General features: G+C 49.5%; 1 protein-coding gene across 1 annotated transcript; it reads left to right on the top strand.

The window, feature by feature from the left end:
• The first annotated feature begins 1,499 nt into the window (after window positions 1–1,499).
• Window positions 1,500–25,165, top strand: Znf282 (zinc finger protein 282). The gene is made up of 8 exons (XM_021663221.2): window positions 1,500–1,807; window positions 3,932–4,351; window positions 13,053–13,179; window positions 13,638–13,757; window positions 15,961–16,080; window positions 17,883–17,996; window positions 19,041–19,154; window positions 22,717–25,165. The coding sequence occupies exons 1-8, from the start codon at window positions 1,643–1,645 to the stop codon at window positions 23,541–23,543; spliced, it is 2,007 nt and encodes a 668-aa protein (XP_021518896.1). The 5' UTR covers window positions 1,500–1,642; the 3' UTR covers window positions 23,544–25,165.
• Window positions 25,166–26,171: the final 1,006 nt, after the last annotated feature.

Genomic DNA, 26,171 nt, shown 5'->3' with positions numbered 1-26,171 from the left:
TCCAGAAGTGCTCCTTAGTTACCTATACCCTTCAGGGTTTTGTGCCTGTAGTTGTGAGGCGTGGTGGTTGTAAAACAATGCTGATATAATGAAAAATGTGCGTTTGAACTTGTTTGGTATTTTGTTTATATAAAACTGTGAACTGGACCTCCAGCCTAAGCAGAAGCTCTGCCACACGGGAAAGGTGCGAATGGCTGTGTGAGAGTCCACCTGCAGAGGAAACTGATTAGATGCCTTAGGCTGGGGTCTTGCTGTATAAAAAGGGACCTTGCTGTGGCTCACTACACACTTAAGGAACATAGTATTCATTTTATGTTGAGAAGATAGCTTAAGCGCTTGGGACTAGCCTGGTTCTTCATTTCTCATCTCCAGTAAAGAGGAAATAGAGTTGACATCCCATAGGCCAGAATATGTCTTCAGATGTTGACCGCTGGTAGACACGTATTTGCCTGGAGCTTCTTTGGCTGGTCATGATATTTATGTGATATGTGCACTCGCACGCATAAACAACCTCTATCCAGGAAACAGGGAAGGAAGTCTCTGACTTCAGGAAGCATAAACATTGCTAGCCCCTAAGCTTCTTGGGGATAATACAAGCCTATGGAATTCTCATGTCTATATCCTGAAGCATAACTAACAGAGCACTTGGTGACTGCCCTTCTGAAGATAGCCCCTCTGGCTCCCACCTCTCCCCAGAGCCTCACACTGTTCTCAGTTTTTAAATGTAGTAGAACTGGTTTCCACCAGGTCTGACTTTCCACAAGGTGATAAGCCTTGCAGAGCTCTGTCACAGACAAGGAGTGGTCATTTAGGAAGACAAAGTGGACAGAGTGCTATAGATAAGTACAGGGACTTATCTTGGGGGGTGGTTAATTACTATTTTTTAAGTGTCCCGGAACTAACTATGGCCAAGCAGGTTGCCTTTACCTCTCAAGTAATTCTAAGCTAGGATTAGAAGTGAGCACCACCACGCCTGGCAAAAAGGGTTAGGGTAAACTAACTACCTTTGCTGAGACCCTACTATGTGCCCGACATTAGTTCTTAATTTTTCCACACTAAATTAAGACGGACTAATGTAAACCCCAACCCCGTTTTACAGAACACGGGAGGCTCCGAGACAGGAAAGGTTCAAAAATCACAACCAGTGGTGGTGTGGCAGTCTAAAACCAAGAGTATGCAACCACAAAGCCCACCCTCCGCCTAAGCAGAATCTGCCACATAGTAGGTGTTCAGTAAATATTTCCGTAAATTTTTTTTTAAGGGTGAGGCACCATTTTCTCCTGGGATGTCCAGTGCATTCGTAAAAGTAGCAGAAATCACACCCACAGTCCCTGCCGCAGCATGGCTTGGGACCTGAAGGCCGACCACCCAAGACCTAGAGGCCGGGTTCGCTGCCACATCTCCTCTCTGGGGGCGGCGGTGGCCCCCAGCCTAGAGTGGCCCCGGCCAGCCCTGCGGGCGGGCAGGAGCTCCGAGGCCATTGGCTGGCGCGCCGGCTGCGAAGGGCGGGGAGAGCCACCGAAGGGGACTGTTTGCTCCTACGGGCTGTAGATGGAGCTGTCCGGCCCCGGCAAGGGGGAAGGCGCCTGGAAAACGTTCTTCTTCTCCCTGGCCGGCCCGAGCGGGGAACAGCTCTCCCAGGATGCAGTTTGTGTCAACACGGCCGCAGCCTCAGCAGCTGGGCATCCAGGGTCTGGGGCTGGACAGCGGGAGCTGGAGCTGGGCCCAGGCTCTGCCCCCGGAGGAGGTCTGCCACCAGGAGCCGGCGCTGCGCGCGGAAATGGCCGAGGGAATGCCGCCCATGCAGGTGGGTGCAGCGCCCGCGGGCGCCATGGCCGCGCCGCTGCCGTGGGGGCGGGGCGGGGCCGGGCCTCGGGGAGCCTCGCGGCTGCCGCGGCCCCGAGCGGACGGCGGAGCGGGCCTGGCGCAGGCCCCGAGCGCCAGGCCCTGCCGCGTCGCCGCGGCGCTGCCGTCCCGGCCGCTGCAGCCCGCACCCGGGGCCCGCGGGATGCGGGAGCCAGCGCTGTGCTGCCCGGGACCCGGCGCGGCGGCGGCCGCTTCCCCGAGCGGGGACCCGGGTTCCTCTTGGCGTCCGACCCGCCTGGGTTTGCGGCAGGCCTTTTCCAGGCCCACCGAGGGAACAGTTCAACCATGTTTACACTGTAGCCAGTTTAATAAAAGGGCTTAAGGCTGTTTTACTCCTGTCTTTCTCCGACTGTAAAGGGCAGCCCACTTTTCCTCGGCAGAAGGGGTGAGCCAGGGAAGGGCCTGGGAGGGGACTTTGTCATCTGGGGTTGGCAAACTTGCCTGCACATTGGAATCGCCTGCACAGCCTAAGACAACTGACTACGCCCAAACCGCATCCCTGAGCGTTGTCTTGGGGTCCTGAGGGTGAGAAAGAAGGCTCCATAAGTGATCTCAGGGTGCCTAGGACTAAGCCGCCGCGGCCTTGGGTATAAAGCACAAGGGGGAAGGTTCGGAGTGGTCTCACATCACTGTCTCAGAGGGGAGGCTTTGAGTTGCCCGGGGACTGGACTCTGCAGAAAACCCCTGCGTTCCCACCTGACTCTCAACCAGGACCTAGGACTTGCAAGTCAGTATGAAGTCGCTGTGTTGTTTTTGAGCAAAATGATCAACTGTAGGTCGAACCTGGTAAAATGCAGCCAGCCTCCAACTTCCTAAACTTCCACTGTCACTCTTAGCTCCTTCTCTAGACAAGGCCCCAAAGAAGCCTCCATGAGGCCAATGGATGGCAGTGATGGCCATTGAGCTGCCAGGACCCAGCAGGGGCTGGCGTTCCTAGGGCCCTGTTGTTCTCACTCACTCCCATGTCCAACAGGAATTCTTAGACGCTAAGGGGTAGTCGCCGTCACAACTTCTCTGAGTTTGAGAGAATAGTTTGTGTGATTGTCAAAGGCCAGGCCAGCCTACCTCAGAGCAAAAGGATTCCACTTTTCCCAACTGGTGGGCCCCTTCAGCAAAAGCAAGGAGAACAGAAAGAAAGGGACACTTCTTCCTGTCCTGTTTGGGATCAAGAGGCAGTTAAGAGCCTGTGTTGTCCCCCAGCATACCCGCTCAGCACCTGGAAAATAAAGAGGGAGACTCCGGGCCGTGGCGGAGGGGGGGTGAAGGTGGGGGGACCTCTCAGGAATCAGGGAAGGGAACCCAGAGCTTTTTCTTGTAGCTCTCACAGGACAGAAGAATGTCTCTTCTTGCTGTCTGATGAGTGGTACTGTCTAGTAAACCTGTTTTCGGTTTGCGTAGTCGTGAAAAAGTAGCTGTGCGTGGAATTTAATGACCCCTGGCGTGCTGTCTAGCCTGGTTGTCCGGGTCCCCTCTCGTTGTCAGGCCTAGGAGAAACGGCTGCATGTTTGCAGCGTGTTTGTGTTACCTGTGGCACCGAGAACTGTGCTGGTTGGCAGCGCAGGGCGGAGCTGAAGAGTGACCAGCCGCCTCTTTGTTCCTCAGTTTCGTCATCTTTAAGGCAGAGATAATCATTCTTGCCCTAACCTGCAAGAGAGATTGCTCAGAAGATTAACTTCAGACAACTTACACGGAAATTCCTACCTTGAAACAAAGAACGAGAGCCAAACAGGAAGTTTGTCATTCAGGGTAGCCCAGGAAGAAGCAGCTGTTCTATTCGGGGAAAGGGTCTGTGACTTGGTGGGCAGGGGGCCGTGACCTACACTTGCCAGAGGCCAAGGCAGGAGAACTAGTAACCAGCCTGGGTCTCATAAGAAGGAAATGGAGGAGAGGTCAGTTGGATGGGTGGTGGCTGCTCTAGCTATCACTGCGGTCACTCGCAAGCCAGAGGTGGTAGCTTGGTAGGAGAAAGATACCGCTTAGCGCTTGACAGGTTATCCCATTTTAGGCCACGTTCTCTCACACACGTGACTTATCCTGAGCTGTCACTTTCTCCCCTTGCACACAGGCTCAAGAATGGGACATGGATGCCAGGCGACCAATGCCATTTCAGTTCCCGCCCTTTCCAGATAGGGCCCCCGTATTTCCTGACCGCATGATGCGAGAGCCCCAGTTGCCCACAGCAGAGATCTCGCTCTGGACCGTGGTGGCTGCCATTCAGGCTGTAGAGAGGAAGGTGGATGCCCAGGCCAGCCAGCTGCTGAATCTGGAAGGACGCACAGGAACAGCAGAGAAGAAGCTGGCTGACTGTGAGAAGACAGCTGTGGAGTTTGGTAACCACATGGAGAGCAAGTGGGCCGTGCTGGGGACCCTGCTGCAGGAGTACGGGCTGCTGCAGCGGCGGCTGGAGAACCTGGAGAACCTGCTGCGCAACCGGAACTTCTGGGTCCTGCGGCTACCCCCTGGCAGCAAGGGGGAGGCCCCCAAGGTACGTGGTGAGACAGGGGCAGGGCTAGAGGTGAAGACTTACACAGGCGAACAAACCTTTGATTTCATCTTGACAGGTGTAGCAGACGTCATTGGTTCCATGGCAGCTCTGTGGCTTTGTTAACGCCCGTCTTACACCCTTAACTTGGTCCTAATGTTGTACCGCAGCAGAGCTGGCCCCATTTCCCACAAAGACCCTAGAGCTTTTGATCTTGTCCTCCCTCCAGCTTCCTTGAGTTGTCTAGCTGTCTACAGAATTGTGGTTCTTACTACTTGATTTTATGCACTTGACAATGGATGTGCTTGGCTCAGCTGTAGCTGGACAAAGGCTCAAAACCATGCTGCCTAGAATCATTGTCAAGTTGTGATCATTAATTTCAGTTGGGCCCTTCTAGGATTTAGAATTCTGTTCTATTCCCATTTCCATCCTCCTCCTGCTTCATCAACACTGCATTCTCAAGTAGATGGCCCTGTGTCTCTTTCTCTGAGAAAATGGAGGCCTCAGGAGCTGGGCCTCACACCTAGTGTGGTGACTCACACCCAGAATCTAGGCACTAGAGATGCTGAGGAAGCAGTGTTCAAGGGCAGTGTGAGCTGCACGGTGAGTTCCAGGCCATCCCGGGTCCTGAGACCCTTTCTCAATAAAAAAAACAACAACAAAAAAGACTGGAGAAATGGCTCAATGGTTAGGATCCCTAACCACTCTCCCAAAGGACATGGGTTCAATTCCAAGGACCCAGAACTGACTCCCACAAGTTGTTGTCTTACGTGCACATGTGCACAAATAAATGTAGCAAACAAACAGAAAGTTGCTTCCAGAAATACGAGTTTGTGCTTGCTCTGCTGTCTGCCTCCACCTGCTCTGTGGCTCTGTGGCTGGCCCTGCCCTTTCCTCTGCCTCATCAGTTGTCTCCTCCATCTAGATATCCTCACCCTCATGTGAGCCCTATTTGGACCCCACACCTCTCTCCACCTCCTTCTCAGTCCCATCATCAATATGGAACAGCCTCAAAAGAGTTATCTATATTTGTTACATCCGATTCCTTTCTACCTTTTTATTAGACGCTCTTCAAATACACACCAAAGCAGATAGTATAACGAACCCCTGAGTAATCATCATGAGCTTCAACAATTAAACCCTTGCCTGATCTTATTTTTTCTACTCATTTCCTAATTCTTGTTGTATTTTGAAGTTGATCCTAGGCATCAGTAATTTTATTCACACTGACTGTGATGGTGCAGGCATTAAATCCTAGCCTGTGTGGAGCAGAGGCAGGCAAATCTATGAGTTTGAGATTAGTCTGGTCTACATAGTGAGTTCTGATCAGCCAGGGTTACATAGTAAGGCCCTGTCATCATCATCATCATTTTACTCATGAATCAATATTCTCTCTAAAATGTAAGGACTTGTTTTAAAGTGTAAAAAGTTCCACACTACTCTTCCTCCACCACATCCACCATGATGTTCAGATTTTCAATCATTTCTTCTCCTCCTCTTCCTCCTCCTTCTTCTTCTTCTTCTTGTTTTGTTTAAATCAAAATTTAAAAATTCATACACAGTTGGATGACCATTTTCAGGACTTGGGTCTCTCCTTGTACCATGAGTTCTGCAGTTGAACTTAGGTCTCAGGCTTGTGAGGCATAGATTTTTACCTGCTAAGCCATCTTGCCAGCCTAGGACCTTTTGAAATCTGTAGGCTCTTCCTTCATTTCTTATTTTCCTTGTAATTTAGGTAGTAGAGGAACTGACTGGATCCTCTGTTCCCATTGAACAGATTTCATCTATTCTCAGGATTCCAGGAAATTGGTAACTGGATAGCTCTCTCTAGAACCAAGTCTAATCAGATTTTTCTTATCCTATTTTTCTCTCCTGTTGGTCTTGTTAAGGTCCTCATTATGTTCATAGAATAAGACCATTAGCCTGATCTCTACCTCCATCCTTTCAATTCCATCACCAGTAGCAGCTGGCTACTTCTTCCTTGAAACACCTCTTGTGTGGCTTCTAGAATGACACTCTCTCTTGATTCTTTCCCTGTCTCACTCACTACCTTCTGGTCCTCAGTCTGCTTTGCTGGCTTTGCTTCCTCTTTTCATCTTCTGAATGTTTGCAGAGCTGTCCTGGCTCAGTCTTACCATCTGTGCTTGTTTGCAGCCCTTCACTCGTAGCCTCATCCAGACCCACTATCGTAACTACAATCTATTTGCTTGTGACTCCCAAATTCACTCTTTCCCACCCATCCTATGTCTCACCGAGATTTTCTTCTTGGGTGTCAGATTCACATTTCTTCCTGTTAACTCAGCATCCTAAATTTAATGTGACCAGGCCGAACTCTGGGTCTTTGAGCTGAAGCTTGTCCTGTCCAAAGTCGCCCTCATCTTTGCTGAAGACAATTCCATCCTTCCAGTCACTCAGACAGAAGCCCTGGGATCCTACTTAGCTGCTGTCCTTCTCCCATTCCACCTCTGGCGCACCTCCATAGACTGAGCAGCTTCATCACTTGCTTCTAACCAGTTCAATTATGACCTGATTACTGTCTCAGTCTCTTGACTGGTCTTCTGTTCTCCATTCTTAGGTAGGCCCCACATTACAATATATTTCTACAAAATTAGCCACAGTGATCCAATTCAAATACCACATTCATGGGCTGGAGATGTGGCTCAGTTGGTAGGATGCTTGCTAACATGCTAACATGCAGGAACTGATCCTGAGCACCTCGTAAAATTTGGCGTGGTAGAGTATGCCTTTAATCCCAGCACTTGGAAGGGGAGCTAAAAGAAGGAGGATCTGAATTTGAAGGTCATCCTAGGCTACACAACAAACTCAAGGCTACCCCAGAGATATATGAGACCCTGTTTTTAAAAACAAAAATGTAGCATGGCGGTACATGCCTTTAGCCCAGTATTCAGGGAAGCAGAGGCAGGTAATCTCTGTGAGGTCAAGGCCAGCCTGGTCCAGAAAGTGAGTACAGGAGAGCCAAGGCTTCTCGTTTGTTAAAAATTGTTAATTTCTTTTTTTCTTTCCTTTTTTTTTTTTTTTTTTAAATAGGGATGAGGGACGTGTGCCACAGCATGTCTGTGGGGATCAGAGAACAACCTGTGGGAGTCGTTGATTTTGACCCTCTACCGTGTGGGGCCCAGGGATGGAACTCAGGTTGTCAGGGTTGGTAGCAGGTGACTCTACTTACTGAACCATCACACCAGCCCCTGGATTCCCATCTCATTCCAGATAAATGTCCAAGTTTGTCACCTTCTTGACTCATCCCATCAGGGTCCCTGTTGCCTAGCACCTGCCAGCTGTCTGGCCTCAGCAGGGTGCTCCCACTGCAGGGACACTCCTCCAGGAAGCTCCTTCCCTGCTTCTCTGCCTGCCTCTCTAGTCAATCCCCCACTCCACGGAGGTTTGCTTAGCTGTTACTTAATCAGTGAGCCCTCAAAGCTTTGTATGGTAGCATGTGCCTATAATCCTAGCACTTGGAAAGCAGGAAGAGCTTGCGTTGTGGCCAGAGTGGGATATGTATTGAGTGCAAAGCCAGCCTGGGCCAGAGGGCAATACCAAATGAATAAACAGGCAGCAGTATCAGGCTCCTCCTGAATCTGGAATACTTACTTTTGCCCCCTTTCGGTTGGCTTTCCCTAACCAGAGTGCAAATTTGTGGTTCATGGCTGTGCCTTGTGCTTTGTAACAGTGATCAGGTTAGTCAGCATGTGAAATGCATGTGCTTAGTTCCAGGCTAAAGAGCTCAGACTTCAGGAAGGGACCATGTCTCAGTGTGTCTTTGTGTTCTCTGGGACACCCAGTCTGTTGACACCGTCAGAATTGCTGCCAGACAGCAGTGTACGGAGGCTGTAAGAAGCTGAGTAACAGCCCCAAGTGGACCCTGCCTCTGCCATGGTTTTGTGTATGTTGTTCTAGCAGTGTTTCCTTGACTCACTGCTTCCCTTTGCTCTTGTCTGTACTGTGTAGTACTCTTACCTAGCTCTGCCATTTGTTCTGTGTGCTGAATAAAGAGGGAGGAGTCTCAGGCTGCCAATCATGGAACAGTTATGAGATATGGAAGCAGCAGACTTGAGTTTTGTTTTTGTTTATTTGTTTTGTTTTAAGAATTTATTTAGCTTGGCACACCTGTAATCCCAGCACTCAGGAGGCAGAGACAGGCAGATCTCTGTGACTTTGAGGCCAGCCTGGTTTAGAAATCGAGTCCAGGACAGTCAAGGCTACACCAAAGCAAAACCCTGTCCTGAAAAACAAAACAAAACAAAAAATCCCAAAAGAAGAATTTATTTTATGTGCATTGGTGTTTTGCCTGCATGTATGTGAAAGTGATGGCTTCTGAAGTTGTAAGCTGCCATGTGGTTGCTGGGAATTGAACCCTGGTCCTTGGAAAGAGCAGTCAGTCCTCTTAACCACTGGCCATCTCACCAGGCCCCCAGACTTGTGTTTGTATCTTGACTGTGCCACCTTCTAGCTTTCCACCATTGCGCTAGTCTATTATTTGTAGTCTCTAAGCTTCATCGGCGTCTCTTTAAAGAAGTGTAAGTACTTTAGCAAATTCCAGGCTGGTCCCTCCGAGCTTCAGTGTTGTCATTTATAGCATGAAGATGACATTGTAATTGCTTTGTGGAGTTTACGAGAAGTCATTGATTTTGTTTATGGGAAAACACTATGTAGTCATTGTTAGTTATTTGCTGCTGGGCAGTCAATGACCCCAATGTGATAACCTAAAAAAATATGTCTTCTGATAATTTCTGTGAGTGAGGAATTGGAAACGGCTTGGGTGGTTCTGTTCAGCTCTTGGGTGGTTCCAGTGTGGCTTTTGCCTGGCTATGCTGTCATTTGAAGGTTGACTACAACTCCCTTACAACTGGCCTTCCCCAAGACTGCTTGAGCCTACTTATATAACATGGAAGCCATGCTTCTGTTTCCTAGAGGGAGGGGTTCCAAGAGAGAGACCAGGATGAGTGCTGTGTGTTCTGTGCCATACAATACCACTTCATCTGCTAGAAGTGAGTTACCAAATCCTGCCCACGTTCAAGAGGTGGAGAATCGGGCTCTTCTGCACAAAGGGACTGTGAAAGTGTTTACTGGGCTAGGAGATAGCTCAATCAGTAACATGCTCGCCATGCAAGCACAATAACCAAAGTTCAGTTCCCAGAACCCATGAAAAATAGCCAGGCACATTGGTGTGTGCTTGGGATGTGGAGAGAGAAGGGTCTGTTGGGCTCGATGGCCAGCCAGTCCAGCCTAATTGATGAGCTCCAAGCCTGAGAGCCTGTCTCAAAGGAGGTGGATTCACAAGTATACACACACCCATACACATATGTGAACCTGCACACGTGAACATGAACACATATATGCACAAAAGAAATTTATGGGTGTGTTTTATAATGTAGAGTTCCAGGAGAATGTTTATAAATGTTGCTCACCACAGTTAATGGCTCATTGTTATGTTCTTGGGTATTCAAGATGCATTCTCTTTATTAAGTCAAGGGAGGATATCCTTTCAGATCCTTTAGTCCTATTGTGTCTACTGATGGACTCGTAGCTAATTCATGAATAGTCTTTCCTGTCTGCAGTTAGTCTGTAGGTTCCTATATACCTCAGATCATGTCTTAGATTTCTGTATTCTGTCACCACGGTGCTTTTAAAGAGTGATGTCTGTTTCCAACTGCATAGAAGGTATTCTGAGCAGAGTGGTGGTGGTAGGTGCCTTTAATCCCTGCACTCCAGAGACAGAGGCAACTGAATCTCTTGAGTTCAAGGCCAGACTGGTCTACAGAGCTAGTTCCAGGACAGCCAAGGCTACACAGAAAAACCCTGTCTTGAAAAACCCAAAAAGAAAGAAAGAAAGAAAGAAAGAAAGAAAGAAAGAAAGAAAGAAAAGAAAAGAAAGAAAGAAAGAAAAAAAATATTCTGAAGTTTTGATTCTCTAAAGAAATAGTAAGTAAGGTAAAGAAGCTGCTGTACTGCAGAAGATAGATAGTAAACACACCTTGAATATATTTAGTGTTGGGTGCTTATACCTGATTGAAACAAGTGGTTTAGATGGCTGTGGAACTTCAAAAGGAGGAAGGAAGGTTTAAGTCATCCTTAAAGAGGTAACAGTTGAAATAAAAAATGAAATTGTCAAAGGAAAGGTGAAGAAACAGCAAAGGATAATAGCAGCTTCGTCTCAGGAGATGAAGAAGAAATAGCAACTTGGACATGAGCCAGCTGGATAGCAGGCAACATTGTCACAGGAACCAAACAAGAAAATTCTAGAAAGATGGTCTATCCTATCAGGGAGATTTTTAGCAGAATGTTATTGGTGAATTTCCAGGATATGGCTCGGTTTTAGAGAATAGATATTAGATTTTATTTTTTTTTTCCTTTTGGCTTTTTGAGACAAGGTTTCTCTGTGTAGCTCTAACTGTCTTGGAACTCACTCTGTAGACCAGGCTGGCCTCAAACTCAGAGATCACCTGCTTCTGTCTCCCGAGTGCTGGGATTAAAGGTGTGCACTACCACTGCTTGGCTAGATGTTAGGCTTTAGGGAGCTAAAATGTATATGAATTTTGAGAAAGGAAAAACAGACTCTTCTTAGGATATCCAAGTGAACATTTCAGAATTAAGTGAAGGTTTTTTTTGTTTGTTTGGTTTATATTCTATTTATTTATTTGTTTGTGTTTGTGTGTACATGTGTGTGTTTGGGTGTGTGTGTGGTGTGTGAGCCAGTGTGCCATAATACAAGTGTAGCGGCAGAATCACTCCTCTTCTTCCACCATATAGGTTCTGGAACTCAAACTCAACTTATCATGCTTGGTGGCAAGAGCTCTTAGCCACTGAGCAATCTGGCCAGCCTGAGTGAATAAAGGTTCTTCTTGTAATGACCCTCAGGAGAAAAAGTGAGAGGGAGAAACTGAAGATAGGAAAGAGTCAACATTATTTGGATTAAGTTTTGCAGATGGGAGATAGAAGAGAAAAACAGAATGAATAAGGCGGGTTTGGCTTAGCAAGAAGAAAGGGGTGAAGAAGGAGCTCCTTAACACCCACCTGAGGACAGAGAGGGGCTGGAAAAGATACAGGGAGGTCAGACAGGGCTTGAAGTCTGCAATGAACTTCCTGGGCAACATGGCAAGGTATCAACAAGGTCAACAAAAGGCTTCCAAAGAACCAGGGGACAGCTGGTATGAATTTGTGCCAGATGTTGATTGCAGAATTTTGTGGTTTCATCTAGCAACAGGGAAATAAAATGAAGAAAGGGGTTGACTGTTTTTCCAGGTTTGTCCAAGTCTGGTGGAAGTCCTCGTTCTAATTCTAATGAATTAGAATTAGACAGGGAGTTGTCAGTCAGTAGGCGTGTGGCCACTGCACACAGCTGTGCACAGCACATCTGCATAGGGTCCCGTTGCAGTCCTGTGCACCTGGCTTGTGGGCTAACAGACTCTGCACCAGCAGCTGTGCTCCAGGCCCTGCTGGCTCTTCATCGTTCACACCAATGTACCACACAGGCCAGGTGTGGCCCTGTACATGCCATGTAGACCAGGGCCTGGGTGAGATTTGAGGTACTGGATTTCAGAGTGAGAGTGAGGTGCTGACTCAATAGGGATGTGAGAGGGGGGAGGAAAGCCTGTGTGGTCAGAGAGGGAAGTTTAGTGTTCAGCTGATGGAAGTGAAACCACTTGGTCCAAAACAAGGTGGTGCCGCTGGATCATGAAATGAGTATGGATGCGCCTCCTGGTCAGAGTGAAACAGCAGCTCTGTACAGCAGATCAGAGCACCTTGATTAGCACCGTAACTGATGGGAGCTGCAACTGCAGCAAGACTTCCTATAAAGACTGGGCAGGGCCCTGGAGCTGAGGCGCACCTTTGAAGTGAACGTATTTTAGTAGCATAATTTAACTCGGGGGCTGGAGAGCTGGCTCAGTGGTCAAGAGCACTGGCTGCTCTTGCAGCGGGCCCAGGATTGAGTCACAGTGCCCAAACTGAGGCTACCACCATACCACCAGTGCCACAGGCTGTAGCTCCTCTCTGGCTTTTGTCAGCGCTGCAAGCCACGCTGCAGACATATATGCAGACAAAGCACTCACACACATAAAATAAAAAACACTTAAATCTTTAAAAAAGTTTACCTGTGTGCACACGTGATCCAGCCTGAAACAGATTTTGTCATAATTTTACTGTGCTTGGCTCTCTGATTCCCACGCTTGGTGTCTCTCATGTCTCTGTTCCCCCAAGCCCCCAAAGAAGCACACTGACCGTGGCTTTGCCTTCACTGTCTAGTTGTCTGATAACAAAGGACAGGGTTAAGTGCTTAATGGTTATGGCTCAGCAGTAAGGCCCCTCCACCATGCCTGACAACATGGATCCTGGTAGAATTTGAGAGCCAGCTCCTGCAAGTTCTCTTCTGACCTCTGCATGTGTGCCATTGCATGGATGCTTCTACACACATATATACAATGCAGCAAATAAATAAAATGCTTACAAAGTAAAAAGAAGAAGAAAGAGAAAAGGACAGTGGCGCACTGCCACAATCCTGTTGGATACTCAGGAAGGCCAGCCACTGGGGACTCTGGTCCATAGATATAAAGAGGTGACCTGGGATGCAGAGACTGGGGTGCTGGGAACAAAGGCCAGGCTCTGAGCTAGCATTGGCTCTGTGGGCCCTGGGAGAGGAGGGTGTGGAACAGCAGCAGGCTGCTGACTAAAACCCTTGTTGGTCCAGGTCCCGGTGACCTTCGTCGACATTGCTGTCTACTTCTCTGAGGACGAATGGAAGAACTTGGACGAATGGCAGAAGGAACTCTACAGCAATCTGGTGAAGGAGAACTACAAAACCCTGATGTCCCTGGGTAAGGCTACCTCCCTCCACTGGCAAGAGCTCTCTGCTCTTGTCCTCTCTGCTGAGGGCCTAAAGATACAGAGGAGCTTCATGGAAAGTAACACGGGACTTACGACGGGATGAAAATTAAAAGGTGGCAGCAAGCCTGTCACTTGTGGTTGCTGGCCTATGTGACACTAGTATTATTCTAGACTGCTGTAAAATATCAAGTTTATACCTCCTTGTGTTGCATCTGAGCAGTGTGGTTTAACCATGGACTGTGTGCTCTTGACTCTCAAGATCAGCTCTTTTTACCTTAGGAACCTGGGATTCTGTTGGCTTGCTTTCAAGTTTCCTTCCTTACATAACGACCGCCATGCTGAGGGATGCTGGTGGGTGGCAGAGAGCCCTGCTCTCTCACCTGGATCTGACTCCCTTCATACAACTTCATACAACCTTTGTCTCTCCCCTTCTTTCCCCCTCACTTAGACACGGATGGCCCAGTGTCCAAGCCAGATGCTCCGGTCCAGGCAGAACCCAGGGAAGAGCCTTGTGTGTGGGAGCAGCACCACCCTGAAGAGAGAGAAATCCCAGTGGCTGCAGACACAGGTAACAGCTGTGGAGCTAGGGAAGCAGGGAGGAGCAGGAGAGGAGAGCACACACTCAAGGAGTCTCTGTGTGTGGGTCAAAAGAGAACAGCTCTTCCTGCTCCCGGGAGCCACTCCTGCCACAGTTGTAATGTGGACACTTACAGAACATGTCCTCAGGGCCTAAAACCACACCACACATATTGGTAGCTCTGAACTTACAGGTGAGCTTGGGAGGGGCTGGGTGTGGTGCACACCTTTGATCCTAGCTCTTTAATCCTAGAGAGGCACAGGAGGCAGATGGATTTCTGTGAGTATGAGGCCAGCCTGATGTATGTAGAGAATTCTAGGCCAGTCCTGTCTCAAAAAATAAGAAGGAAGTAAGGAAGGGCTTGGGCTGGGACGCCTCCCAGACTTGATGGGGTACATGAGGCCTTAGGCTTGGGAATACCTGAAGGTCCAGGCACAGCCTGTTAGTCTCAGGGAGACCAGGAGGAGGTGGAAGAAAGTCTGCAGCGAAGAAGTGGTGCTGTCTGGATATAATCACATCTCATACACACACTTCCCCGCCCCGCCCGAGTCTCTTCCCTCACAGGAACATCACATTTGGTAGCTCTCACTAGGGTGGAAGACACCGGGGCCTACCCCTAGCTCTGCCCTGGGGGACTTGCCCTGGGGCATCTGGTTCCTGAACAGTACTGGGCATGGTGTGGGTGAGCTGTACTGGTGACCTCTGCTGAACAATCAGCTCTCACTCATTGCCTCTTGACCCCTACCATATTTTTGTTGTTGTTGTTGTTTTGTTTTTGTATTTTTCAAGGCAGGGTGTCTCTGTGTAGCCCTGGCTGTCCTGCAACTTGCTCTGTAGACCAGGCTGGCCTCAAATTCAGAGATCCACCTGCCTTTGCCTCCTGAGTGCTGGGATTAAATGGGTGCACCACCACCCAGCTCCACCATTGTTTTTTAAATAGATTCTATTTTCTTGGAAACTTCCAACACTAGTCTGTCTCCTTCCCAATCTTTAGTTTTGTTACAGTTTATTGGTCATAAAATTCCTCTTTAAATTATTAACTCAGTGGTTCACAGAGTCACAAGTGTGCATGATGGGGATCTCCCACACCATTAGCAGCCCCTCCCTACTTACCTTTCTGAAGCTCAGCAAGGTAGACCTGCCCCTGTCTCTGTGGCTTTCCGTGATGGATGCTTCATTTCAGTGGCCTTTCCCATTCTTCGTCAAGCTCTGTGGATGTTCTTTGGCAGCTGTGGTCACAGAGGCTAACATTGTGTGGCAGCTTTTTCCATTTTGGGCCCTGTGACCTCAACAGTTTCACTGAGTTATCAACCCATGACGGGCCACAAAACAGAACCAGAACCACTTCACCCGCTTGAGGTGAAGCACAGAGGTGAGGTGGCCTGTGGAGCGAACTGGTAGTGGAGGACCAGCTCCAGGTCCTGACCCGGTCTCCCCTGTGGCTTAAGCAGTCCTCTACCAAGAGTGAGCACACTGTCCCGGAAAACTCCAGAAGAAAATGCCCTGCTGCTCACAAAGCAGAGCTCTGTGGAAAATGTGTGTTATTGGCTGTCAGGTTTAAGGATACCATTTTATTTACCCAGCATCAGGATTTGGTTGCGCTTCTGCCCAGCCTGATTGCTTCATGGAGCAGTATGTCTGTGTCTGGCCACGAGGGTGACAGACATGGTGAGTGACTACCACAAACAGGCTCTGGGTTCCAGTTAGCCCACTCGTTACACAGTATGCCATTTCCAACACAAAGCCTGGCTTCTCAGACTTCATGTTGCCCTTGGCCTAAGGTTTTTTTGTTTGTTTGTGTGTGTGTGTGTGTGTGTGTGGTTTTTTGTTTTTGTTTTTTTGAGATGGGGTCTCACTCTGACCTCAGCCTAGCATAGAACTCACTATGTAACCCAAACTGACCTCCAACTCTTAGTGCTCCTCCTGCCTCAGCCTCTTGACTGCTAGGATTACAGGCATGACCCATCATATTTTTTTTTTCTTGAATATTGGTCACTTCTCTACTGCTGGGACATTCTGCTTCACAGGGCCCCACATGGCTCCAGTAGGAACCCAAGATTCCTGTGCTGTCCCCTGGAAGTGCTGGGAACCATGATTCTGACCTCCAAACATCCTGGTGACCAACATACTTAACAAACAAACATACTTAACAAACAAACAAAACAACCTCAAAGAAGTGTGATTCTCTCCCCAGGAACAGAGCCTCTGGTGCCTGCACAGGACATACCCTCCCAGGTGAAGCGAGAGGAAGCCATGTGTGTCCGGAGCCAACGGGGCCTGGAAGAAAGAGCCATCCCTACAGAATCCATTACTGGTGCGTGAGCCAAATAACTACGGCCAAGGAGGGGTGAGGCACGGTATGGTCTGTAGCCCCTGCAGGCAGGGTGTCGGGCTAGAGGGCTATGCCTGCAGAGGAAGAACTATGAATGCAGAGCTGGACTGGACATGCTTTTACAGAGGTACAAACATGGCGTTCAGCATTGAGCTACTTCTGCTCCACTTGTTCTGTTTGTATTTTTTTTCCTTCTCTTTTATTCCCTCTCCTTTGTCCAGTAAATTTTGGACTGTCCCTCTGTCCCCTGTAAAAGCAGCTTAGAGCAATCACTTTATTGGACTCTATGGGTGGCAGAATATCAAAGCCAGTAAGACCTGATCCTGGATCACAAAGATATCCTGCACAAGCATTTCTGGGCCGCCACTTCCAAGCCAGCTCCCCATTGCCTGCATGCCCACGGGGAGCTGCTCCTAGCGGCTATGTCAGCGGGACTGTGTTTACATGAGAGTCTGCTGTGGCACATGTGTGCATGAGGTCCAGTTCTCCAGACAGAACCAGTGGTTTGTGTATGTGTCATGTGATCACGTATGTATGTAGAAGGATTTGTTTTTGACAAACTGGCTAATAAAATTACAGTGGCTGACAGGTCCAAAATTTGTTAGCAAGTAGGCTAGTGGGATGGGACCCGGAAAGGATTGGTGTTGCAGCTCTACTCATAAGATTGTCTGCTGACAGAATCCCTTCTTCCCTGGGGTTGGCTATCTTTTTTAATTAAGACCTTTACCTGGTTAGATGAGGCCCATTCACATTATACTGGATCATCTGTTTTATTTAATTTACTGACTTAAATGTTAATCTCACCTTAAAAACAAACAAACCTTCATAATAACATCCAGAATAATGTTTGACCATATATCTGGCTATTGTTGCCGAGTCGACACTAAAAATAGCTGCCATAAGCTACTAGTGAGTGCGCCCACCTTATCCCTCCCCCAGGAAGGATACATCCAGGCAAGTGATAATAGCCAAAGGCCAGGACCCAAGCCTTCACTGGTTGTTAAATGGGTTCTTCAAATGCATCAACTACTGCTGTCTCTAGAAACCTTTAAGAGATAAGGAGCTAGATAAAGGATAAACTGGGTTTGATTAAAAAGAAAAGAAAAAAGAAAAAAAAAGATACAGAGTCTGATGTACCCAAGGCTAGCCTCAAACTTTCTATGCAGTCAAGGGTGACCCTGAACTTGTGAACATCCTGCTTCACCTCCCAGTATGGTGATTACAGGTGTTACATGCCAGTTTAGAGCCTGTGAAAAAAGGATGTTTTGTCTTAGAAAAGTTCCCTCCAGATACTGATAAAAGGCTTCCTTGGAAGGGCTGTTTTCCTGGGAAAACATGAGGATCCCTTCTGTGGAGGTCATAGCTCCAGAGTGGAGACCTCAGCCTGGTTGGTGAAGTCTCTGGAGACATTTGTACCCTATTCATGGCCCCATGACATCAGTTATAGCTCCCCTCATTATGGTGAGAGTGGCTGGAAACTTTAGTTAATTGGGATACTTTTTTTTTTTTTTTTTTTTTTTTTTTTTGAGACAAGGTTTCTCTGTGTAGCTCTGGCTGTTCTGGAATTCATTCTGTTGACCAGGCTGGCATCGAACTCACAGAGATCCTCTGCCTCATCCTGCCTCTGCCTCCATGAGTGCTGGGATTACAGGCATACAAGGATATTCTTATCCTTAGCCCTTTGGGAAAACAAATAATTGCATGAAGTCAGATTCACTAAAAGCACAGACTGGTGGAGATTTTCCTTTCTCTAACACCTTTGCTGTCTTTGTTCCCATGAGTAGACTCCCCCATCTCTGCCCAGGACCTCTTGTCCCGGATTAAGCAGGAGGAACAGCAGTGTGTATGGGACCAGCAAGATTTGGCAGAGAGAGATATTCCCACAGACCCCAATTCAGGTGAGAAGGGTGTCAGAGTGAATTATCATACTTAGCATTTATTGTGTCAATGGAACCAATACAAAAATTACTTTAACATTGCTTTTTGAAGATTCAAAACCAGAAGGCTTCAAAATACTCTGTGTATTTGTTTGTGTGTCAAAGAACAAGTAATTTATATTTTCTGAAATTTCTTTTTTTTTTCTGAAAGACTTACTTATTTTAACTTTTTATTGGTTCTTTATGAATTTCATATCATGCACCCCAATCCTACTCATCTCCCTTTACCCTCATACCCGCCCTCCACCCTTGCAACCTCCCCCTCAACAGAGAAAGCAAAAAACAAAGACCTGTTGGAATCTGTAGTGTGTCACGGTGTGTCCCACAGTGTACACTTTTGTCCACACTTCTTTGTTTGCAAATGTTCATTGCAATGACTCCTTGGTCTGGTACAAGGTCTCTGACTTCTGCTACTCTATCAATACTGGAACCTCACTGGGACTTCTCTAGGATACCCTGTGTTGTTGCCCTGTTTTGGATCTGTAGGACTGGCTCCTTCACACGCTCCAACAGTTCATCGATGGGGTAGATGTTGGCGTGGGCGAAGTCAAAGCCCTGGATCTGGGCCCGAGAGGTGTCTAAGTTGCCACCCTCAAGCCCTCAGGGCCAGCTCGACCCTGCTATCCAGGGGCTGTCCAGGGCCTGCTATCCTGTCCAGGGCCTGCAGCCAGGGAGGGACATGGCCATTTCTCTCACTCTCCTGACGTGGGAGAACTTTTAGAGCTCTTTTGGAGCTCTCCCACCTGCCGTAGCTGGGGAGGGACAGGAAGTGGGAGCAGGGGGCCTCTCCCTTGTCTAGAGCCACAGGCCAGCAAACAAGAGTTGGTGGCTCTGTTGCTGCCTCTGCGCTGCTAGTCAGGCCAGCCAGCTGTGGCCATGCAGGCTTCAAAGCTGAGCTTTCCTCCAGCGTGTCCCGGCCCCATAGTCCCCCTGGAGTTTGGTGGATGGCGGATGCTCAGTGAAAATGAATGAAGTCTTAAGATTGCCTTTTTCCCTCAACAACAGAATCTCTCATCTCAGCGCATGACATTTTGTCCTGGATCAAGCAGGAAGAGCAGCCGTACCCATGGGGCCCACGTGACTCAATGGAAGGAGAGCTTGGATTAGACTCTGGCCCCAGTGAGTAATGTGTGCCTCTGCTAGAACCCTGGAATGTTTGGTCCAAAGAAGTTGAAGCCGGCAGTAGAGCTGTTTGCCCCAGTCTACTCTGTTCTAGAGTTTGCTGGTGGCAGCCTTTTAGAGTCTGGAGGAGCATGCGAGAGGCGTGAGTGCTTGTTTGGAGTGGAATTTCAAGCAGTCCTCTCTGTGACCTGTTGGCAAACTGGAATGACATGGGAGAACCAGATGACTGACCACTGGCATTGGATGAAGTGATAATAGCAGCCTCCTCCATAGCCCCCAAGCACCATTTCTACATTTAGCTTTTTTTTTTTAATTTACTTTAATTTTACATCTTAGGGTGTTTTGGGCAAAGGCTCATCTAGCCCAAACTGGTCTTAATTCAAGGAAGGCCTTGGGCTCCTGATCCTCCTGTCTCTACCTCCTGAATGCTGGGATTATAGACCTATGACAACAAGCCCAGTTTTATGTGGTTTTAAAGGGCTTCATGCATTCTAGGGTAGGCACTCTAACCACTGAGGCACATTCCTGGCATTTTAGATCTGGCCTTCAAGTCCTAAGAGCTAGCTCAAAGGCATTGCCAGGAAATTCCACTCAGCCCTTTCCTTGGTCCTACCTTCCCATTTCTCCAGGTGGCTGGACGCACAGGAGCCTGGAGGATGCTTTCCCAGGGTCTGTGCGGGTGTAGCAACAGATCTGGGAAACCTGCTGAGAACTTGCAAGGTTTTACAAAAGGACATATCCTACTTTAGTTTGGATATGACAGCTCACAGCACATTTGACTCAGGGTTTTTTATTTGGGGTTGGTATATGAGCCCTAAATTTGGGAGACAATGCCCAGAATTGCAGAGGTATAAGAATCTAGAAATAGTTCCCCCTCCAGTTGCTATAGCCTATTTAACAGGCCTCTCTTCTTTCTCATGAAGGGAACTTATTTGCTGCTTATTAATACTAGAATCAGAAACCAGAAATCTCATCTGTGGTTTTTCATGTTTCAGACAGCTTTAGGCTGGGTGTGGTGGTGCACGCTTTTAATCCCAGCCCTCCGGAGGCGGAGGCAGAGGCAGAGACAGAGGCAGTGGCAGTGGCAGTGGCAGTCTCTAAGGATCTCTAAGTTTGAGACCATACTAGTCTATACAGACAAGGCTTTGTCACACAGAGAAACCCTCTCTCAAAAAACAAAATTAAAAAACCACCACACACACACACAAAAACAAAAACAAAAACAAAAAACTAGATCTTCCAAATCTTTTTGACTGGATGGAGAGGTAGCCCAGTAGTTAGGAGTATGTGCTTCTCTTGTTTGGTTACCAGTACCCACAGCAAGTAGCTCACAATCTCCAGCTCCAGAGAATCCATCACCCCTAGCCTCCACAGGCATTGCACCCTGGGCACATACCCTCACACAGACACATATTAAAATAACATCTTTAAAGGCTTTATGTTTATTTAGTTTGGTTCACGTGTATGTCGGGGCACCATGTAAATGTGGAGGTCAGAAGAGGGCATTGGACTCCCTGGAATTGGAGTTACAGACAGTTGTGAGTCTATGGAACATGTAGGAGCCAGGAATTGAACCTGGGTCCTCTGCAAGAATAAGTGTTCCTAACCACTGAGCCTTCCTTCTCTTCAGCCTCATAGATAAAAATCATTAAAAAAAAAAATGGTAGCCTTAGTACAGTGTTTCCAGGGCTAGCTGGATGGATGCTTTGGAAGATGTGGTGTTGTGTGTATCTGTTTTGGAAAGGGATTGGCAGGAAAGAGGGCGGTAGCAGCCCAGGAGGAAATGCAGATGTACGTGCCGACTGGCCAGCCAGCCTCCTTCCTCACTCCTAGGCTGTGCACAAGAGAGAGTGCACACACAGGCTATCCTGCCGGACCCAAGGGCAGACTTCAGCCCAACTGAATGTGGCATTTTAGTGAAATAGGCTCCATATCTTATATACTAATAAGTGTGGACTGAGACAGCATGGGGAAAGATTGGAAATCCATTCAGCAAAAGCTACGAATCCATTCACTAAATGCACGAGGCTCCATTAAGCAGGAGGCCTGGGTAGGGCTTTAGAGTCCCTGGCTACTATGTGCTCCCAGAGGAGGCTGGAGCTGGGCACCTCTACCCAGATGCCCTGTGTTTTGAAAGCATCCTCTCAAAATTTCCATTTTCTCCACTGTTTTGGGTCAAAACCATGGGGCTCACCTTTTCTAGTTTTGGTTTATTTAAGTTATTTGCTTTGTGCCTACTCAGTGAAATGCAGGGTTGTAAGCACACAGGACGGCAGGGAATAAAGACCTTTCCCTTTGTGGGAAGGGGAAAGACCATACACAAGGCAGTAGGCAATCACTTTAAGTAAGGTACAGTGTGGCCAGTGCTCTAAGGGTACAGATCAGAAAAGCAGGAAGGAGGGAGCAAGCAAGAGGGCTAAAGGCAAAGGAACCAGGAAAAGCCTCCTGGGAAAGGGTTAACTGAATGTGCTCTAGATCCCCCAAAAGAGGAGACCATGGACCTGTATGGAACAGTAGACTAGAGGGAAGGGCCAAAGCAAAGCCAAGTAGGCTTTAGTGGCTGGGCCTGGCAGTGGGTAGAGCTCCTGTATCCTGAGAGAGAGAGATCAGAGGACAATTTGTTGGAGTCTCCCTCCACCATCTAGAGATCACACTCAGGTCATCAGGCAAGTATTGAGGGCTTTTACCTACTGATGAGCCATCATGCCAGCCCTGGACTGTAGTCTCATTAGAAAAACACCTAGTGGAAGGAGCCTGATAGGATCTCATTGTCTCCCTCTGGAGTGCTGTGATTAGAAAATGGGCCTCGCTGTTTTTTAAAGACTTACTTATTTTTATTTCATGGTATGAGTGTCTTATCTGCGTGTGCATTGTATGCATGCTTGGTGGCCTAAGGCCGGAAGGCCTTGCATCCTCTGCAACTGGGGTCATGGACAGTTGTAAGCGGCCACAGAGGGGGCGGTGCTGGGAATCGAACCCAGGCCCTCCGCAAGGGGCCTCCCCAGCCCTCTGGTTTCCATCTTTGGAAGGTCTATTCAGGAATGGGCATGGTAGGTTTAGAGCTAAGGCAGTGGTTTTCCACCTGTGGGTCATGACCCTTAGGTCACAGGGATTGCCTAAGACTACTGGAAAACACAAATATTTACATTAAAATTCATAACAAAGTTATGAAAGTTACACGTGTGTGTGTGTGTGTGCGTGTGTGTGTTGTCCCTGCATGTATGTCTGTACTCCATGTGCATACCTGGTGCCTGTAGAGGTCAGAAAAGAGCATCAGAGCCCCTAGAACGAGAGCCAAACAGTTGTGTGCCACATGGTGGCTGCCGGAAACCCAACCCAGGAAGAGGTATTGCTCTTGACCCCTGAGCAGTCCGCCTTTGAAAAAGGTGACTTCTGGATAGCAGAAGCGACCTGGATCCCAAAGCACGGGGACCCTGATGAACCTTTAGGCTTATTAGAGAAACTGAGGCCAGGAGGACCCAGGCGCCCTCCAGGACACTGTGGGATCCTGAAGATGGCCCTACCCACGCTTCAGTACTGTCTTTCTCCCCGCCCCCAGGTGACAGCCTGCTGCTGGCGAAGAACCCACCCCCAGCGGCTGCCCAGCCCCAAACCCAGCCTCACCAGCAGAGCCTGCCGGCCTTGGCGGTGCCGGACAACCCCGGCGGCCCGGGGAGCCGAAGCCTGCTGGAGGACAGCTTCCCAGCGCTTCCGGGGGAGCGCAGCGCGGGAGGCGAGGCTCAGCCGGGAGGGGAGGGCAGCGCGGGCGGCGGCGGCGGCGGCGGTGGCGGCGGCAGCGGCGGCGGCGGCACCGGTGCGGGTAGTGCCAGCGGTACCAGCGCGGGTGCGGGCAGCGGCTGCGGCAGCTGCTGCCCGGGCGGCCTGCGGCGGAGCCTCCTAGCCCACGGCGCGCGCAGCAAGCCCTACTCGTGCCTGGAGTGCGGCAAGACCTTCGGCGTGCGCAAGAGCCTCATCATCCACCACCGCAGCCACACCAAGGAACGGCCCTACGAGTGTGCCGAGTGCGAGAAGAGCTTCAACTGCCACTCCGGCCTCATCCGCCACCAGATGACGCACCGCGGCGAGCGGCCCTACAAATGCTCCGAGTGCGAGAAGACCTACAGCCGCAAGGAGCACCTGCAGAACCACCAGCGCCTGCACACGGGCGAGCGGCCCTTCCAGTGCGCGCTCTGCGGCAAGAGCTTCATCCGCAAGCAGAACCTGCTCAAGCACCAGCGCATCCACACGGGCGAGCGGCCCTACACGTGCGGCGAGTGCGGCAAGAGCTTCCGCTACAAGGAGTCGCTCAAGGACCACCTGCGCGTGCACAACGGCCCGGGCCTGGGCGCCCAGCGACCGCTCCAGGTCCCGCCAGAGCGAGACTAGGGTTGGGCTGGGGGGCGGGGAGGACCGGACTGGAGTTGGGGCGGGCCAGGGTTCCTGAGGACCAACCCTCCTGCCCCACGTTTCCCAGCGCACCTCCCCGCCCTCTCCCCACCTCCTGCTGGAAATCGGCACAGGAATTGCACTCCAGACAGGGTATTCCAAGGGGTAGACCTGGGTACCCCAGTACTGTCTAACCCTAGTGGACAGTCCAGCTCATCTCATAGGGTGGACCCAATGGCCAGGGAAGGTTCCAAAAGGACAGGAAGGCAGCAGGAATCGTGTGGACACGCCTCAGACTTCCTAATCTGGCCACCGGGGCTACAGATTCTGATCAGGGAAAGCAACCAGGGAGTCTCCAAACCCTCCTGAAATAAGGATTTACGATCCATCCGAAGGTGAGGAGACTCCCTGAAGAAGAAAGCAAAGATGCAGCGGGGAAGCTGAGGGGCGCTAAGGGTGACATCCTCGTGACAACACTGCCTCGCGCCCTGACGGCGCTTTCTACTTTTTTAAAAAGTGTTTTCTATCCGTTATCCATTCACACCCTTAGCTTATCCCTTCAAGATAGGTGGGATAGGGTTTCCTGCCGTGGTAACTGAGGAAAGTGAGACACAGGTGAGATAGTTGCTTAGCCCACGTGAGAACAGTGCGGCCAAGCCGCACCAGGGCTCCAAGCCAGTGCAGTGTCCCCGCCGCACACACTGCCTACCTCTGTCGGTCTGAGACCGCTCTCGCCTGGCCCTCCTGGTCTCTCTCCTCTCTCCTTCCCCTCCCCGGATCCCCCACATCCTCTCAGAAGCAACAGGGGCCAACTCCTGGGGTTATGGGACCGGGGAACTGATGGGCCATAGAATGTCTAGGTTCTCGGGAAGGCTCTTCCTTGACAGGAGCCTGGGCCCTAGTGTCCTGGTCCCCCAGGCTGTCTTTCTCAATTCTGATCATTCAGTCAGGTGCAGCAGCAGCTTTTCACTGCACAGTTAAGGCCAGGCCCTCCAAAGGCAGCTGGTGCCCTGGGTCAGACCTCACCCTGATGATTTCCTCAGTTTCCCAGGGTGCGGGGTGAGGAAAGACCGGCTGCCAGAGTAGCCACCCAGGAATGAGACTCTGCCCAGGAGGGCTGGGCAAGTGGGTGCTAGAGCCTGAGTGCTCTCCTGCCCTGGGCATCGCAGTTGGTGCTATCTGTTAACTGATTGTGCTCATGGACAAGGACACAGACCTATGATGCTCTGACCCTGCAGGCGCCTTGGGACGCGCCCAAAGGACTCCCTTTCACGTTGGTGCATCGCTCCACGGCTCCCAGCACTGCAGCCTGCTGGGCCAGTCTCCATTTCAGCATCTTGCATGGCCAGGCACTGGGGTGGGGTGGGGTGCCCCAGGACCCTTGTTTGTGTCAAAAATGGCTTTCCTGCTCCTTTGTGGATCCTGTTTCTCTCCCAGCTAGGGAGCATGGTGGGTGGCCAGGATTTCCTGGCCCCGCCTTTGTGAGCACTCTGCTTCTGTCCTGCTCATCTGCGCTGCTCCGCTTTCCTCAGACCCTTTTTTTTTCTTTTTTTTTTTTTCTTTTTCTTTTTTTGCCGTGCAAAGGGAACTCTTGAAATTAAATAAAAGGTATCCAGATTGCAGACTGCATGTTCCCAAAGCTGGAGGGTTCTTCAGCATGGCATCTACAGCAGACCTCAATGAACTGTAACCCGAAACTCTGGGATTCCTTCCCTCCCTGCTTTCACTCAGCTTTTGGAAGAAGGCTGACCTTAGGAAAACAAGTTATCATGAGATAAACAAAAGGGGGGGAACAGTGGGGTTCTGGCAGTGTAGGAAGGGACCCTCCAATTCAGGGATTGTTTGGGAGGGGCCAATATACTACTTTTTAAAAACATATAAAGACAGTAATTCATAATCAAAATTATGTAAAGTAAGATCCAAATATTTTTGGCTGCTAGAAGTGTGGGCGGGTGGCTACTGAGACATAATTTTATAACATGTGACACATAGCTTGAGTTTAATTCCTTTATTTTACCCCCAAGAAGCTGGTTCCCAAAGACCTATGGTTTTGGAGTGATTGACAGCCAAGGCTCCAGTTCTCTGGTGGGCCCTTCCCTTCCTGATGTGGGCACTAGGAACTGAATCCAAGTCTTCTGCAAGAGAGCAAGAACTCAACCCTCCAGCCCCAGGTGTAGGTGTGTGTGTGCCTGTTCAAATAGTGAAAGTCTCAAATAGTGGGGGGAGGAGAGGAAAAGACCCAGGAAGATTAAAACATCCAGTGCTCAGAGCTGCTGCTAGGTCCTTCCGGACCTGGTTCCAGACAGCTGATCTGACTTCCTGGATTGCAGCATTTCTCCGCACTGCCACCACACTCCTAGGTATGGGGCCTCGCAAAGGCCGCTGCTCTAAAGTACAGAGAGATGAGTGTTCCCACGGAGTCATAAAAAATAGTGTCTGTTCTCTCTAACAGACCAAAGACGGTCCACTCAGTGTAGCTTGGTGAGCTAGCTTGCTAAGGTTAATTACAGAAGCCTGGGCAACTCAGGCGGCCACACCACAGAAGATGAGCCCCACCCCAGTCTTCTACCTCATAGGCACATTAGCATGTCTCCGTTTATATACAGCTGGGACAGGAGGGAGAGCTTA

The sequence above is a fragment of the Meriones unguiculatus genome, chromosome 3, assembly GCF_030254825.1.
Source record: "Meriones unguiculatus strain TT.TT164.6M chromosome 3, Bangor_MerUng_6.1, whole genome shotgun sequence".
In the NCBI taxonomy this organism is placed as follows: domain Eukaryota; kingdom Metazoa; phylum Chordata; class Mammalia; order Rodentia; family Muridae; genus Meriones; species Meriones unguiculatus.
The sequence above is the reverse complement of the archived record's forward strand: the minus strand, read 5'-3'. Positions and strand labels throughout refer to the sequence as shown.